Genomic DNA, 16,144 nt, shown 5'->3' with positions numbered 1-16,144 from the left:
GGTTAAGCTGCCGCAGGGACTGCCGCGTGCGGGGCGAGAGGGATCCCCAGTGGGGGAGGCGCAGCTGCGGTGCCGAGCCCCGCGCAGGGGCGGGGAGGGGAGGGGGAGGCCGCGGCACGGGGGCGGGGCGGTGGGGAGCTGGGCCACAGCGCCGAGAGCGGGCGGGAGCCGCAGCCGCAGCGCGGCGGGCGGGCAGGAGAGTACGGTGGTGGCGCCTCCCGGGCCGGGTGCAGACTCCTTGCCGTGGGTCCCAAGAGTGAGTGCACTGTGCGCGGGCGGGGCACCGCGCAGAGGAGGGCCTGGCCCCTAGGGGCTCCCTAGGGCGGCGGTCGGGTTGGTGGGTGCGGAGTCTGCGGCCGTGGTCGGGGGTAGGGAAGAGCTGCAGAGACAGCTGAGACGCCCTGGACAACCTGCCGGAGGGGGTGGTATCGTGGCGCACTCGGCCCTTCCCAGCCACGTCTCAGTGGGACTTTTTTCCCGCGGATTCCCCATTTGACATATGAAAAAATTGAGGCTCCGAGAGGCCAAGTGACTTTCAAGGTCACACAGCAAGGAAGTGGCAGAGTCAGGAGAAGATGGCTTTGGGTGGCTTCTATGGAAAGTCCGCCAGAGAACTCCGTGGAGGAGCCCCCGGCGCCCCTCCCCTGCCCGAGGGTGTACGTATAGGGTCGCGGTACCTTTTCCGTGGCGCAAAGCTCTGTCGGTGGCCCGCGATGAGGAGGGCGGGGTGAGGGGGCGTTAGGGTGTTTGGCCTCAGGGCTGGCCCTGGACCGTGGATGAAGGGGCGGTGGTGGAATGGGCGTGTGCGCGCAGCCACGGGGGTGTGTGCGTATTGGGAGAGTGTACATGCATGTAGGAGCACTGTCTGGCGTGTGTGCACACGTGTGCGGATGTCAGCGCAGCCCCAGCTGAGAAACTCCAGGCTGGCCTGTCTCCAGTGAGCAGAGGGTCCGAGAGCCAGCCCCATCTGTGCGTTTGCATTCTGAGGTAGAGAGCTGCGTATGTGTGCCCGAGGGTTCTAGGTGTGCGCAGGGTGTGGGTGCCATTGTGTGTGCGACACGTAGGATGAGAGGCAAATGCCTGAGGCCCGGTGTATGTGAGCCGGGGCATCCTGCACCCCATTGTGGGTCCCTGTCCTCGGTGACAGAATGAGTGTCCCTGACTGGGTGCGTGCTGGAGTTGCTGGTGGAGTCACACAGGCACTCTCCAGCCCCCACGGCAATGGCGCCCCCTTCTGTGCACCCTACTCTGTGTGTCCGACCGTGGCAGGCCAGTGTGTACGCTCACAGTTCGACTGTGCAGTATGGGTAAGGAGGCTGGGTAGGATGGCTGGCGAAGAGGCTACGCAGGAACCCCTGGGGCCTTCCCGGAGGAGGTGGCTAGGGAGCGCGCTTTTCCCAGGCTCAGGCTTCCCGCTGACGCCTCGGGGCCGCAGCGGGCTCCCCCCACCCCTACCCCCGCCCTAGGAATGTTCCTTTCTACTCCTGTCCGCTTCCCCAAGGGCAAGCCCCTGGGGACCGCTACAGCTCCGCCTCTCCTTCCCGGGAGCCCGGGAGGGAGCGAAGCGGGCAGGACGCCTGGGTTCCTCCCTCCTCCTATCCCAGAGAGAAATTCCTCCGAGGTCCCCTCAGGCTCTGGGTTCCCAAAATAACCCTGCGGGGGAAGGGAGTCTGTGGAGGAAGGGAAGCGAGCGGGGCGCAGATCCGAGCTGCGGTTGCTGCAGGTGCTTCTGGGGAGAGGGCGCGAGGAGAAGAGGGCATACATGAGGCTGAGGCACCGATCGGACCCCTGGAATCCTGGCTCGTCCCCTTAGCCAGAGAGTCCCTTGGCCCTCTGGCGACTCCCGGGGTGGGCCGGAAGTCTCTCGGCCAGTGGGTTTCCCAACTGGTGGGTTGCACCATCTCGGGCCAGACCGTTTAACCCCGGGAGCGGCCGCAGCCTACGACTCCGCCCCTGCCCAGCAGGGGGCGTGCCTGCCCCGCCCCGTTCCTGCCCACCCACAGCTCCCCCAGCCCCCAGCCCGCGCCTCCGCCGACTCCCACTCTACCTCTCTCGGGACAGGGGTCCGGTCCGAGCCCCGTGGGAGGCTCCCAGAGCGCAGCTTGGCCTAGCCTACTCGCGCCGGCGGCCATGGCGAGCACCCTAGACTTGGACAAGGGCTGCACGGTGGAGGAGCTGCTTCGCGGCTGCATCGAAGCCTTCGGTGAGTGGCACCGGAGTATACACCCAGCCTGAGCCCAGCTGGGAGCTTGAACCCTGACCCACTCAGCTCCGCATCCTGCATCCTCTTTAACGAAAGCCTCTTCATCGTAGGAGAGATCTCCACGCTTCGAAAAGATCAAATATTTCCCTTCCCTAGTATGCCAATTTTGAAGGCAGGGACGGGATCCTCTGACTCTGACACACGGGGAGCATTATCTGCCGCCCCCCCCCCCCCGGGAATCCGGAGGAACTCTCTATCTCCGGCCTGGGAGCTGTTTCCGGCTGATGCGGGGCGGTTTATCTGGTGAAGGGGTGCCCCTTCCCCCAAGCACTCAGGAAATGACCTCTGGATTCTTGACCCCGGGGAACCCAGGCTCCTTCCGCCCCAGCTGGTTCCCCTCCGGACGATGGGCCAACTCAGACGCTCCCCCCTGCAGTTCCTCGGATCCTGCCTTATAGCGCTCCCAACTCCACCTCCTGGTTGTGAAATCCTGAGGAAACAGGAGATGGGTGGGGGGTCAGATACCCGTTGGACTGAGGGGTAGGGTTTAGGGACCATGGCTGCTGGACGAAGAGTCACAGGCTTCTCTTGGCCCCCTCGGATTAGATGACTCCGGGAAGGTGCGGGACCCGCAGCTGGTGCGCATGTTCCTCATGATGCACCCCTGGTACATCCCTTCCTCTCAGCTGGCGGCAAAGCTGCTCCACATATATCCTTTGCGGCCTTGCCAGAGCCCGTGCAGACCGAGAACCCAGGCGAGCCCCGAGCCTCGGGCTGGGCCCAGGGCCCCTACAGCATCCCACAATTCAGGCTTGGCCCCGCCCCTGACTGTCACCCCACCTAGGCCTTGCCTTCCCGCTCCCTACCGTGTCGGACAGTTCCCTTCTGCCACCTCAGTCTGCTTCTTGCCTCTCCCAGAAACCAGGCTGTCCGCTAGTCCCAGAACCTAACTCCCTTACCTCTTACCCACCCTCCTGAAGCTCACCCCTCATCTCTCCCTTCAGCCTCTTTCCAGAGCTTGGATCTGGGCCCTGCCCTTGCCCCAGATGCTGCCCCCAACATTTCTACTAGAACCAGCCCCTCCCCCCGCCTCCCCCGCCCCCACCTCTTTCTAGGATTAGGCTGCAGCCTGGTTTTCCTTAACGCTTCCACCTACAGACAATCCCGCAAGGACAACTCCAGTTCGCTGCAGGTGAAGACATGCCATCTGGTCAGGTGAGTCTTCCCTCTTGGAGCACTGTCCCCTCCCTCCTCTGCTTCCTTCTCTGTCTTCCCACTGGCCTGAAGGAGTTAGTTATGTGGGTTTACCCCGGGCTCTGTCTATGGTGGCAGTGCTGTCACAGGCCTGCCCCTTTCTGGGCCTGCTCTGGATTTTCCGATCTGTTCAAGTTGGGGGGAGGGAGGACAGAGTTAGGACAGGGGGAACCACGGTTGGAGGTGCTTTCCCCCTTTATGGGGAACTGCAGTACCAGGCGGGGTGGGGGAGGGCTGCCTTTGGTGATTCCCTCTGCGTTGCAGGTACTGGATCTCAGCATTCCCGGCAGAGTTTGACCTGAACCATGAGCTCGCTGAACAGATCAAGGAACTGAAGGCTCTGCTGGACCAGGAAGGGAACCGCAGGCATAGCAGTCTCATCGACATCGAGAGTGTGTGCGTGGGGGGAGCTCGGGGGCAGGGGGGGCGGTGGGCATATTACACCATCTGCGCTTAATAAATGTTTGTTGAATTGAATGAGTGAGGGTCATGTCACTCTCTTGCTTCAAAACCTTCTGTGGTTCTCTGTCACCTTAAAAATGTCTTGGCTGGGGACTAAGGTCCCTCATGGCATCCTGCCTCATCTTCCACGGCCTACCCCCCCATCCTGTGGTCACACGGGGCAGCTCCCCCCATCCCGCAGTCACAGGGGGCCGCTCACCATTTTCCAGCCCTGCGTCCTCTCCCATCACAATGCTCTGCTGTATTCCCCTTGCCTCTCTGTGTTATCACACCCAGCTCAAGTGTGGAGTGTGTGGGCCAGGCTTTTCCAGGGCAAAATTTGTTGTTCCCTCCTCTGTTCCCATGTGGCACTTTGTGCAAAGACCTGTACACACGCCACACAGTTCTGTAATTGTTTGTTTCTGTGTCTGTCTCCTTCAGTAGCCTGTGAGCTCCTCGGGGGCCAGGAACCATGTGTCGCTCATCTCTGTACCCCCCCAGTGTCTATCTAGCTCAGTGCCCGGTACAGAGTTCGTCTTCCGTAACTGGGTGTGGAGCGCATGATGGAGGGGAGGCTGCGGGAGTTCTGGGACTAGGTCCTCGGTCAGCTTGAGTGGCGGATTTGCGTGAGTGTGGGCATCTCCTGCAAAGGGCTCACTGCCCTTGCCCCCCCACCCCAGCCCCACCTACAAGTGGAAGCGGCAGGTGACTCAGCGGAACCCTGTAGAACAGAAAAAGCGCAAGATGTCCCTGTTGTTTGACCACCTGGAGCCCATGGAGCTGGCAGAGCATCTCACCTACCTGGAGTATCGCTCCTTCTGCAAGATCCTGGTGTGGCCCGAGGGCCTTCGGTCGGGTGGGGTGCAGGCCGGGGCTGGGGGCCCAGAAGGGACAGGGTCCCTGGGGTAGGTGGGGTCACAGGGTGCATGGGTGCCTTTAGTGGAAGCACCAAGGATACCTGGAGGGTGAGGAGTGGCCTTGGGTGAGGGGAGTGGCTCACAGGGCCCTGAGGCTGCTCCCACCCCCAGTTCCAGGACTATCACAGTTTTGTGACTCACGGCTGCACAGTGGATAACCCTGTCCTGGAGCGATTCATCTCCCTTTTCAACAGTGTCTCGCAGTGGGTGCAGCTCATGATTCTCAGCAAGCCCACAGCCCCACAGCGGGCCCTGGTCATCACACACTTCGTTCACGTGGCAGAGGTGCCTGGCCTTCTCCTGCCCCTTCACCTACCTCTCCAATTGCCAGTCTGGCTGGGTTCCTCCTTTCCATGAACTCGCTGCCTCCTTGTCAGAATGGCTGGGCCAAGTTCCAGGCTCGTTCAGTGACTCCCCTGCCCCCTTTGTCCCCTAGAAGCTGCTGCAGCTGCAGAACTTCAACACACTGATGGCGGTAGTCGGGGGCCTGAGCCACAGCTCCATCTCGCGCCTCAAGGACACCCACAGCCACGTTAGCCCTGAGACCATCAAGGTGCCTGGGACCGGGGGGTCAGGGGAGCGGCCTTGTCAAGGCCGGGGACAGACCTTCCCAGGTCTGGCTTCCTGGGGAACCTACAGCAGTGAGCCCTGGGCTGGGCACTCCTGCTCTCATTTGACAGATGGGGAAACTGAGGCTCGGAGAGATGAACAGCTTACACAATGGAAGTGGCAAAGTGGGCGCTCACAGACCTGTCTGACTCCAAAGCTTGTGTTTTCTCCTCTTGTTTTGTTTAACATATCGGGTGACATATATGATATATACGTAGAAAAGTAAATAAAACATATATACAGTTTAAAGAAAAATCATAAAGAAAACCCCTGTGTAACCACCACCCAGGTCAAGAAATAGAGCATTGCCAGCCCCCGAAGCTCCCAGCACCTTAGAGCCTAACTCCCTCCCTGTCAGAGGTAACCAATGTCATGACTTTCATAACAATAATGACCTTGCTTTTCTTTATAGCTTTACCACCTGTGCATGTACCCCAAAACTATGTGGCTTGTTGTTGCCTGTTTTTGAACTTTCTATGAATAGAATTAGGTCGTTAATATTACTTTATATCTTCTTTCATGCATACATTCTGTTATGTGGAGCAGTTGTTCATTGATTTCCATTCTTGTATGATATTTTATTGTAAGTCCACTCCAATTTCTGTATCTACTGTTGGATAGTTGGGGTTTTCCCAGTTTGGGCTGTTATGAACGACACACCTAACTAAGAACATTCTTCTAATTATTTTCCTGTGCTGCCTTTGCTTCTTCCCTGAGCCTCAGTTTCTTCTCCTGTTAAATGTTGATCATCTGTGGCCAGGCCTCGTGTAGAGGTGCAGTACTTGGCAGTGAGTGTCCCCTTGAACTCATGACCTGTGAACTCTGACCACTGGCTAAGGAGCCAGTGTTGGGGGACAGTGAGGGACGATTTTGACTTTTTACTCCTCCCCGACTCTGACCCTCATCCTCTCCCATGTTTCTAGGGCTGAGTGGGGAGGATGATTGAGCCAGTGGTGTGTGTATGTGTGTGACCCTCTGCCCTTTGCCCCGCAGCTCTGGGAAGGTCTGATGGAACTAGTGACGGCCACTGGCAACTACGGCAACTATCGGCGGCGGCTGGCGGCCTGTGTGGGCTTCCGTTTCCCCATCCTGGGTGTGCACCTCAAGGACTTGGTGGCCCTGCAGCTGGCACTGCCTGACTGGCTGGACCCTGCCCGGACCCGACTTAATGGGGCCAAGATGAAGCAGCTCTTCAGCATCTTGGAGGAGCTGGCCATGGTGACCAGCCTTCGGCCCCCAGTGCAGGCGAACCCTGACCTGCTGAGCCTGCTCACGGTGAGGGGCCATCAGCAGGCTTGACAACCACACCTAGTTCTGGGTTTACACATGGCTACAGGTAGGGCCTTGGATTCCTGGTTTTGGTCAAAGGACTAAGTTTCACCTGGGCTCCTGGTTTGGAGTCAACTCTGAGATGGGTCCCAGGCTCCGGGTAGGACTGCGGACTGAGGTCTGATCTCCAGGCTGGCGTGTGGGCCTCAGGTTGAGTTCCTAGCAATGGGTTGTGTTCAAGTTTTCGGACCAAGCCTGGATTCTGGGTGCAAGGGTGATTTCTAAACATGGTGCTGAGCTCTGAGGTTCCGGGCTTGAACTTGGACTTGGCGGGAATTAGGTTCTAGTCTAGATCTGGACCAGGTTCTAGACATTGGGCTAGGCTTCGGTTTTGGGTTTGGAGTGAATTCTTAGTTGTTCCTGGGCTCTGGACTTGGATCAGGGGTGAAATCTGAGCTGGATTCTGGATGCTGGGTTGGGTTCTAGGTTGGGGGTGAGTTTCAGGGCTCTTGGCCGGGTTCCGACCTTCCTGGCTGAGATCTTGGCACTGCATTGTGCTCAAGGTTTAGGGGCAAGCTGGGGTTCTGGTCTGTGTGCTCGGCTGGCATGTGGCTGCTGGGGTGTGTTCTACGCTGGCCAGTGCTCGAAGTCTAGCTTCTGGCCTGGGCTTGGGGCCACACTGCGCTCTCCACGTGGACCTGTGACCTGGGCCCTGAGCAGTGGGCTTCTGAAAGCAGCAAGGCCAGTGGGTGTGATCACATTGTTGTGTCACAGGTGTCTCTGGATCAGTATCAGACGGAGGATGAGCTCTACCAGCTGTCCCTGCAGCGGGAGCCACGCTCCAAGTCCTCGGTGAGGAAGAGCGTTCCTCTTCCCCACCCTGCCCGTCCTCTTCCCTTCCCGCTGCTCCTCCTAGGACGCCCAGGCTGTGAGGGCAGGAGGAGCTCTTTGTGCTGCCTCGCCCATCCTGCCTGCGTGCCCACTCCCTTAGCCCCAGGGTTTCTCCCCTTGCTCCCCTGCATCCTGGGCCTGCTCAGCTCCGGCCCTCCCTCAGGCCTGACCATTCATTCCCACAGCCAACCAGTCCCACGAGCTGCACCCCACCTCCCCGGGCCCCAGTGCTGGAGGAATGGACTTCGGCTGCCAAACCCAAGCTGGATCAGGCACTCATGGTGGAACACATTGAGAAAATGGTGGAGGTGAGACACTGGCAGTGGCTCTGAAGCCTGAGGTCCAGAGTGGTCCATCAGGACTGGTTTTGCCAGGAATCACCGCCAATGCCAAGTTCAAGGGCCAGCACTCAGTCTCCAGAAGGCATGGGGGTACGGGACAGAGCGGTGGTGGGAGAAATGGGCAGCTGCTCACATCTGAGACACCCTTCAAACACAGGCTGAGAGTGTGGGCAGAATGGGGCTGATGTTCCTTTTATTCTCCTGCCCTGTGTGTCCTTCTGTGTCCCCCAGTCTGTGTTCCGGAACTTTGACGTCGATGGGGATGGCCACATCTCACAGGAAGAGTTCCAGATCATCCGTGGGAACTTCCCTTACCTCAGCGCCTTTGGGGACCTCGACCAGAACCAGTGAGGAGGCCTGGGGGCTGGGGGAGAGGGAAGGCAAGCTCGCTTCCCCTTGGGTTTCAGTTTCCTCCTGTGCAAGATCATGCCATTGGACCAGATGATCTCAGCAAAGAAAGCTACTAATGTGGGAAGGTGCTCCTATCTGGGGGGGAGGCAGCTGGCCGCGGAGGCACAGGGCTGTCTCGCTCATTCAGACAGATGGGGGCTCCACCTGCATCTTACAAGGACTGTGGCCTGGGGACTGTTGCTACACAAATGCCATTTTATTTGTGGAGTTCACAGCTGGCAAAAAGTGTGGGCAAGCTGAACTCCTGGGTAGCCTGTTTTAATGAATAGATAAGAAAGGCCTGTAATTAGCAGCACCCACTTGCTTTTATCAACAATTCACAAGCTGATAATTTGGACAAACAGCTGGTTGTCTGAGGTAGGTTAAACGTGCCCCTTGCAACAATGTTTATACCCCTGGTTTGCTGAGCAGACAAAATTCCAATTAAAAGTTATAAGCCCTGGCCGGTTGGCTCAGCGGTAGAGCATCGGCCCGGCGTGCAGGAGTCCCGGGTTCGATTCCCGGCCAGGGCACACAGGAGAGGCGCCCATCTGCTTCTCTACCCCTCCCCCTCTCCTTCCTCTCTGTCTCTCTCTTCCCCTCCTGCAGCCAAGGCTCCATTGGAGCAAAGTTGGCCCGGGCATTGAGGATGGCTCTGTGGCCTCTGCCTTAGGTGCTAGAATGGCTCTGGTCTCAACAGAGCGATGCCCCGGATGGGCAGAGCATCGCCCCCTGGTGGATTCCGGTTAGGCGCATGCGGGAGTCTGTCGGACTGCCTCCCCGTTTCTGGCTTCGGAAAAATACAAAAAAACAAACAAACAAACAAACAAAAAAACCCAACATCTGGTTCACCAGGAGGGAGACCAGCAACCCCTCCTGGGGCAGCTGTAGGGTCCGGCCCCACCCTGACTCACTGCCTCAGCTTGAAGCTCCTCCTTTGGCTTGAGGGTATCTATTTCTTTCCTGCAAACTCACCTATTTAAAGATTTTTTTTTTTAAATTCAGTGAGAGAAGGGAATGTGGAGACAGACTCCTGCATGCCCACAACCAGGATTCACCCAGCAAGCCCACTAGGGGGTGATGCTCTGTCCATCTGGGGTGTTGCTTCGTTGCTCAGCAACTGAGCTCTTCTTAGCACCTGAGGTGAAGGCCATGGAGCCATCAGTGCCCAGGACAAACTCGCTCCAATTAAGCCATGGTTGCAGGAGGAGGAGAGTGAGAGAGCAAGAGAGTGAGAGAGAGAGAGAGAGCGTGAGAGAGAAACGAGGGGTGGAGGGGAGGAGAAGCAGGTGGGCACTTCTGTGTACCCTGCCCAGGAATCGAACCCAGGACATTGCCACGCCGGGCCGACGCTTTACTACTGAGCCAACTGGCCAGAGCCATATTTAAAGAAATTTTTACACTTGATCTTAACCAAAAGGCCGAGAAGCGATTTAAAACAATTTTTGATATATTTTAACCAGCACCTAGGTATTTGTGGCAGTAGGGTTTTCAGTTTTTGGGTGTTTTTTTTTTTTTTTTTTTTTTTTTTTTAGTCACTGTCTTGACAGAACTGCATGCCTTGCTTTTTTTCCTTTTGTTTCCCACTTAAACCTTTATCCTGGCCATCTCTCCACAACGATTCATGTGGAACTGCCTCATTCTTTAGAACAGCTTCAGAGTGTTCCGTGCTGAGGCTGGGTGTCATCTACCTCGCCGTCTCCTGCTGATGGATGTGTAGATTGTGCCCAGTTTCTGCTATTAATATACACCAGGCTGCTGTGCGCATCTTTGTAGCGATGGACTCAGGCTACTGTTTCCGCAGGAGAAATTCCTGGAAGTGGGATAATTGAATCAAAAGATATGCACATTCTAAATTAGGAGAGAGACTGCCAAAATGACCTCAGGCAAGGTTGTGCCAGCTTGCACCCCCATCAGCAGCAAACCAGTGCCCATTTCCCAACTTCCTTGCCAACAGTGGAATCTATAAAAAGCCTTACAATTTTGCCAGTCTAATTGGCAAATGGTGTCTTGGTTAAATGCACATTTCTTTAATACTAGTGGGGGTAGGATATCTTTTTATATGTTTATTGGCTACTTATATTTCTTCTGATAATTGCCTGTTCATAGTCTTTGTCCGTTATTCAACTGGGTTTGTTGGTCTTTTTCTTATTGATTTTTAGACTCTCTGTTAATGGATTAACCCTTTGCTGTTGAATGTGTTTTGCAAATATTTTCTTCCAGTCTGTCATTTATGTTGTCTTTTCCCATATAAAATTTTAAAAAATTTTGTGCACTCAGTATGTCAGTCTTTCCTTTATGGCTTCTTGCATTTGTGTTATATGTAGAAAGGTCCTCGTGTCCTCAAGATTACAAAGTTATTCTCTTTATACCTTTTCAGATACTTTGATGATTTTTGGTTTTTACATTAGTGTTCTCAATTCAGTGGGTGTTTAGTTTTTACGCACAGTGTGAAGTAGGAATCCAAGCTTATATTTTTTTCTAACTAGCCAGTTGTCTCAATACCCCATTGATTTGAAGAACCCCCCCCCCCTGATCACATCATGGAGCCCCAGCTACAAAAAACTAGCAAAAACCAGCCTCGACAGAAATAGCCCTGGGTAGCCCAGGACCTATTAACTAAACCAGGGGTCGGGAACCTATGACTCACGAGCCAGATGTGACTTTTGATAGCTGCATCTGGCTCGCAGACAAATCTTTAATAAAAAAAATAATAACGTTAAAAATATAAAACATTCTCATGTATTACAATCCATTCATTTCCTACCGCTCATGTTCATGGTTGTGGGTGGCTGGAGCCAATCACAGCTGTTCTCTGGGACAACACCAAATTTTTATTGGATAATGCGTAATGTACATGGGTCGTTGTATGGCTCTCACGGAATTACATTTTAAAATATGTGGTGTTCATGGTTCTCTCAGCCAAAGGAGTTCCCGACCCCTGAACTAAACAGACACTGTAGTAAATAGTTCACGTGCAGTATCTCATTTACTCCTCACAACCCCTCCTCCACCCCGAGATGTTAGGAACTATCATTACCCTCGTGTACAGAAGAGGAAACTGAGGCACAGGGAGATTAACCCGCTCCAGGTCACACAGCCAGGAGGTAGTGGAGTGGGAATTTGAATGGAGGTCTATCTCCAGAGCACATGCTCACTGTTTTTCTAAAATATGGGACTAGGTGATAAAGTGGTTCTGCGGAAAGCCCTGGATAATGGGGAAATATTGATTACAGGTGTCTTTCTGGCAGGATTATGCCAGAGTTCCTGGCCCCAGAACTCATCAGAGAGCTCTTTAATTCTCCTGGCTGTGAACTGGTGTTTGCCAGAGCTCAGTGTGGGAAACGGGCTGATAACCCCAGGGGCAAGTTGCACAGTTCTGTGAGTTTCCACACCAACTCTAGGAAGTGGGCAGGGCAGGAATTATAATCCCCATTCTTCTGGGGGGAAACCCAGGAGAAGTGACTTGCCCAAGACCGCACAACTAGTTAGCTGTAGCCACTACATCTGCTTGACTTCAGTCTAGTGTTCTTTCTCTTCCCTGCACCAGGGGTCCAAACCAGGAGTTGGGTGAGACCCTTTTATTTGGTAGGGTTTTTTTCCCCAGTGGGATAGGATAAGTGGGTGGTGGGTGGTCCTGGGGAGGGCTCAAACTGAGGTGCTCAACCTCCCCCGACAGGGATGGCTGCATCAGCAGGGAGGAGATGATCTCCTACTTCCTCCGCTCCAGCTCTGTGTTGGGCGGCCGCATGGGCTTCGTACACAACTTCCATGAGAGCAACTCCTTGCGTCCTGTTGCCTGCCGCCACTGCAAGGCCCTGGTGAGAGCCCCCGCACCATTCCCGCCTCAAGCCACACCCCTCCAGCCCTGTTCCCTCCCACCTGCGCCCTTCAGTGTTCATTCTTTCGGCCCCGCCCCTGCCGGAGCCGGCTCACCTCTCAGCCCTGGCAAACCTCATTAATTTCACCTGCCTCTTCTCTTGCTGCTCTGCATCCAACCCTAACGCCTAAGGCCTCAGACAGGGTCAGTCCCAGTCTCCGCCCTGCAGGGGTCTCCAAACTTTTTACACAGGGGGCCAGTTCACTGTCCCTCAGACCATTGGAGGGCTGCCAAATACAGTGGTCCTCTCACTGACCACCAATGAAAGAGGTGCCCCTTCCAGAAGTGCAGTGGGGGCTGGATAAATGGTCTGAGGGGGCCGCATTTGCAGCCCGCGGGCCGTAGTTTGGGGACGCCTGGATCACCTCTAAATCCCTCCACCCCCAGCACGGCCCTCTCCTCTATTTCAGATCCTGGGCATCTACAAGCAGGGCCTCAAATGCCGAGGTGAGATGAAATGGCAGGGTTGCCCGGCTGAGGTTTTTTTTTTGGAATAGTTACTATTTGGGTAGGGATTCTTATATTGGTGGGGCTGTTGCAAAGAAGTGAGGTACTTCAGAGCCAGAGAGGCATGATAATTATATGGGAAGGGCTTTTATTTTGGTGAGGCAGCTGCCCAGGAACAGAAAACTTTGAGAGGGCATAGAATGGCAAGTAGGATAAAGAGAGAGCACTTTGGAAGGAGAATTTTGTTTTGGTGGGACAGCTGCTCAGGAGCAGCGGAACCTGGGGAGACTGCAGGCCTGGAGAATGGAATGGAGGGTGTTCTGACCAGTGGCTTTGGCTGGGCCCCTCATCTGCCTCCCCCAGCATGTGGTGTGAACTGCCACAAGCAGTGCAAAGATCGCCTGTCAGTGGAGTGCCGGCGCCGGGCCCAGAGCGTGAGCCTGGAGGGGTGCACACCCTCACCTTCACCCACACATACCCACCACCGAGCCTTCAGCTTCTCCCTGCCCCGCCCCGGCAGGCGAGGCTCCCGGCCTCCAGGTAAGGAGGGGTCTCATTCTGTACTGGCCCGGGGAGGGAGGGAGGCAGGGTCATTGCGGCCAAGTCTTAACGTATCCAGGGTGGAAACCATATCAGAGTTTGTAATTCTTGGGTTTTCCTGGGGCAGCAAAGAGGGTTGGACTGCTAAGGGTGCCGGAAGGTGACCAGGGAACCCTCGACCCTCTGAGGCTGAGGAGGAGAGAGACTTTAATATGTAAAGAAGAATAAAAATGAAAGAAGTTTTAAGATTCCAGTTACGTTCTTATTTTGTTGGGGGGGTTGACAGCGGATAAGAGAGGGAGTTATGTGAGCTCTTTACTTAAATTTTCCTTTTGGCTGCTCTGGAGGCCATTCTGAGAATTCTAAGTCCTTTACCCCGAAAATCTCCTGGCAGCTTTCTTGGGGTCTTTAGTGGTTTTAGGTCAGTTTGCTGAATGACAATTCCTTAAACGATTATTTTGCTGAGGGCAGTCTGAGCAGCTATGTTAAACTGGGGTCTAGGGCAGTTGACCACAACCGTTTGGACTGGCATAAGTTCTCAAAAATAGAAAAGATAAAACCATTTGCATCGAGCCTTCCAGTAGTGCTGGGGTCTAAAATGTGAAACACACACAAAATTGACATTTAAGCAAACGGCGCTGACACATCTGTGGCTGCGGAAAAGCTGCGGTGAAACAAAAAGCTAGAAAAAGAGCTTCAAAATTGGGCCGTTCGGTCATTCAGTGAATTGATTTTCAGTGGATGGGTCCGCGTCTGGAATGGGGCTGAGTGCCTCCTGTGCGTGGGGGCGGGGTAGGGAGGGACCCAGTTGATTTTGCGACCCCCCCTGCCCCCCAGAGATCCGAGAGGAGGAGGTACAGATGGTGGAGGATGGAGTGTTTGATATCCACTTGTAATGATGGTGAGTCCTCCCCCAGCTTGTGCCAGGGCCTCCCCACTGAGGGCCGGGGCAGGGTGGGTCAGGGAAAGAGGCACTCTGTACAAATGGCCCTGGCAGGGCGATTCCTCCTTTCTGCGGCAGGATCTTCGTCACCATCTCTGTTTTTCTCTTCCCAGCTGTGACTGGATCAAGCACTCACGCCTGCCTTGGAGAAGAGACCCAGACCAGAGCAGGGAGCCTGGGTGCCAGGGCAGCAGGCTGGGGCTGGGGGTGGGGCATGCGGGTGGCATGAGGGTGGCATGCGGCTGAGGGCAGGGCCAGGGCTAGTGTTCTGAAGGTTGTACAGACTCTTGTGAATATTTGTATTTTCCAGGAATAAAAAGGCCCGTGTCATGAACCTGTCCTAGACCATCAGAGCCTAGAATCCTGGAGGGGGGAAAGGGGCTGTAATCACAGGGACTAGAATGTTGGAATCTAGAACGCTGTAGTCAGAGAATCTTGGGAGATCTGGGATCTCATGTGTCTGGAATCTTGGGGGGAAGACTAGAATCCTGGGGGACCAGAAGACCTTGGAACTTAAACATCTTGGAGAGGATCTGAAATCCTGAGGAGTCCAGAATCTTGGAGGTCTAAAACTTGAAACTAGCACATCTTTGCACCGAGAATTGCTGGGCCTAGTGGTTTTGTGTAACCATAGCCCACCGTCAAAATTCCCTTGCTTGACAGGTGACCTTTCGGCACCTGCTTGAATACTTCCAGCAATGGGGAGCTCACTGCATAGAGTCATGGGAGGGAGAGAGCAGCCCAGAGTGCCGGCTGTGGGGGGAGGGAGGTAAGGGCTTGGGCAGCTCCCCTGCCTGAGGGTGGCGGCTATACTCCTTGGGCCCGCAGCCTCCTGGCTTGCCGCTGCTGCCAGCCAGCCGGAAGGACAGTGACTTCCAGAGGAAATGCATATTGATCCTGCTCTCAGCCTCCTGTGGCCTCTCCCAACCCAGCTCCTCCCTCCTGAGTTTGCAGCTCAGAGGTTTTGGGGATCACTGCTACCTGAGGGCTGCTAAGTCTACTTCTAAGTCTTGGTTCGGAGGTGAACAGGGGTCTTCCAAAGGTTTTGAAGCTGGGCCAGGCTGCCCCTGGGGTTAGGAGACTCCAGATAGCAGCCCTGGAAGTACTTCCCAAGCTCCCCACACTGGGGCGTGTCCTACAGCTGCTATGGGTTGTCCTGAGGTGGAGGCCTAAGCACCCGGACTCCTTCGTGCAGAGCACAGTATCTGTGGGCCTGGCACTGGCCTCAGCCCCGTCAGGGTTCCCTGGCCCATGCCCATCTCTCCCTTTGAGACATCGTGCCCCAGGTCTAATCCTCATTTGGGTCTCCTCCCATTCTGTTATTTTTCAGCCCCACATTGGGTCCCCCACTCTGTCCCTCCTTCTACCCTCAGCCCCTTCCCACCCCTCCCCCTCTTGAGGCTGTAATATCCGTTTCACGATTTGGGGGCTGAGTTGCTATAACAACAGACAGCGATTGTGTTGTGAAGAGCAGCTCACTCCCTGCACTGCCCGCCTCCCATGCTAGCTTCATCCCTGCAGCCTGGTTGGCTCCCCTCCCCACCTCCCCCAGCCCCAGCCTGGCCTCTTCCCTGGCCGTGTGTGTGTGTGTGTGTGTGTGTGTGTGTGTGTGTGTGTGTGTGTGTGTATGCATAACGTGCCCAGGGCCAATCTGCTGGGAAGGTGACATGAGACTGTCTTTTCATGGTTGCACTTGTGTGAGTCTGGTGTATGAGCTTCACATGGTATGTGTGCATGTGGGTGCACAGACACGCACGCTGTATTTGCTGCATTTCCCTCCAACGTGTGTCCCTGTTGGACTTGGCACTGGAGAAGGGCCACATTGGAGAAGGGTGGGAGACTATTCAGGGAAGTGTCTTGAGGTGGTGGGTCCCAATTGCATCAGATAGTCTGAACCTTGGACCTTGTGGGGGGACATCCTTGTAGCTGGGGGGAGGGGCAAGGAGGTGCAGCAGTTGCCTGATGACCTTTACTGCCCTTGATGGGTAAAGGTGGCTCAGGGAGCTGAGGGTGGGGACA

General features: G+C 55.5%; 1 protein-coding gene across 3 annotated transcripts; it reads left to right on the top strand.

Annotated features, from left to right (window-relative positions):
* Window positions 1-2,095: 2,095 nt before the first annotated feature.
* Window positions 2,096-14,439, top strand: RASGRP2 (RAS guanyl releasing protein 2). 3 transcript variants are annotated; one of them, XM_066251940.1, is made up of 16 exons: window positions 2,096-2,203; window positions 2,810-2,912; window positions 3,356-3,418; window positions 3,722-3,853; window positions 4,579-4,729; window positions 4,927-5,100; window positions 5,252-5,368; window positions 6,418-6,699; window positions 7,468-7,545; window positions 7,770-7,892; window positions 8,157-8,272; window positions 11,995-12,136; window positions 12,606-12,642; window positions 13,006-13,182; window positions 14,020-14,083; window positions 14,239-14,439. In XM_066251940.1, the coding sequence occupies exons 1-15, from the start codon at window positions 2,131-2,133 to the stop codon at window positions 14,076-14,078; spliced, it is 1,827 nt and encodes a 608-aa protein (XP_066108037.1). In that variant the 5' UTR covers window positions 2,096-2,130; the 3' UTR covers window positions 14,079-14,083; window positions 14,239-14,439. The 3 variants fall into 3 exon arrangements, with proteins under 3 accessions (XP_066108037.1, XP_066108036.1, XP_066108033.1); XM_066251939.1 differs by lacking the exon at window positions 2,810-2,912 and having other exon boundaries at window positions 2,114-2,203; window positions 3,362-3,418; XM_066251936.1 differs by lacking the exons at window positions 2,096-2,203; window positions 2,810-2,912; window positions 3,356-3,418 and having other exon boundaries at window positions 3,730-3,853; window positions 5,255-5,368.
* Window positions 14,440-16,144: the final 1,705 nt, after the last annotated feature.

The sequence above is a fragment of the Saccopteryx bilineata genome, chromosome 1, assembly GCF_036850765.1.
Source record: "Saccopteryx bilineata isolate mSacBil1 chromosome 1, mSacBil1_pri_phased_curated, whole genome shotgun sequence".
Classification (NCBI taxonomy): Eukaryota; Metazoa; Chordata; class Mammalia; order Chiroptera; family Emballonuridae; genus Saccopteryx; species Saccopteryx bilineata.
Note: the sequence above shows the minus strand (reverse complement) of the source record. Positions and strands in the feature narration are given on the sequence as shown.

Excerpts from the sequence above, each read along its gene's own strand:
- RASGRP2 (XM_066251940.1), top strand. The coding sequence starts at position 2,131 with ATGGCGAGCACCCTAGACTTGGACAAGGGCTGCACGGTGGAGGAGCTG. Across the intron at positions 5,101-5,251 it reads ACTTCGTTCACGTGGCAGAG|AAGCTGCTGCAGCTGCAGAA; the intron begins GTGCCTGGCCTT and ends TTTGTCCCCTAG. Across the intron at positions 12,137-12,605 it reads GCCGCCACTGCAAGGCCCTG|ATCCTGGGCATCTACAAGCA; the intron begins GTGAGAGCCCCC and ends CCTCTATTTCAG.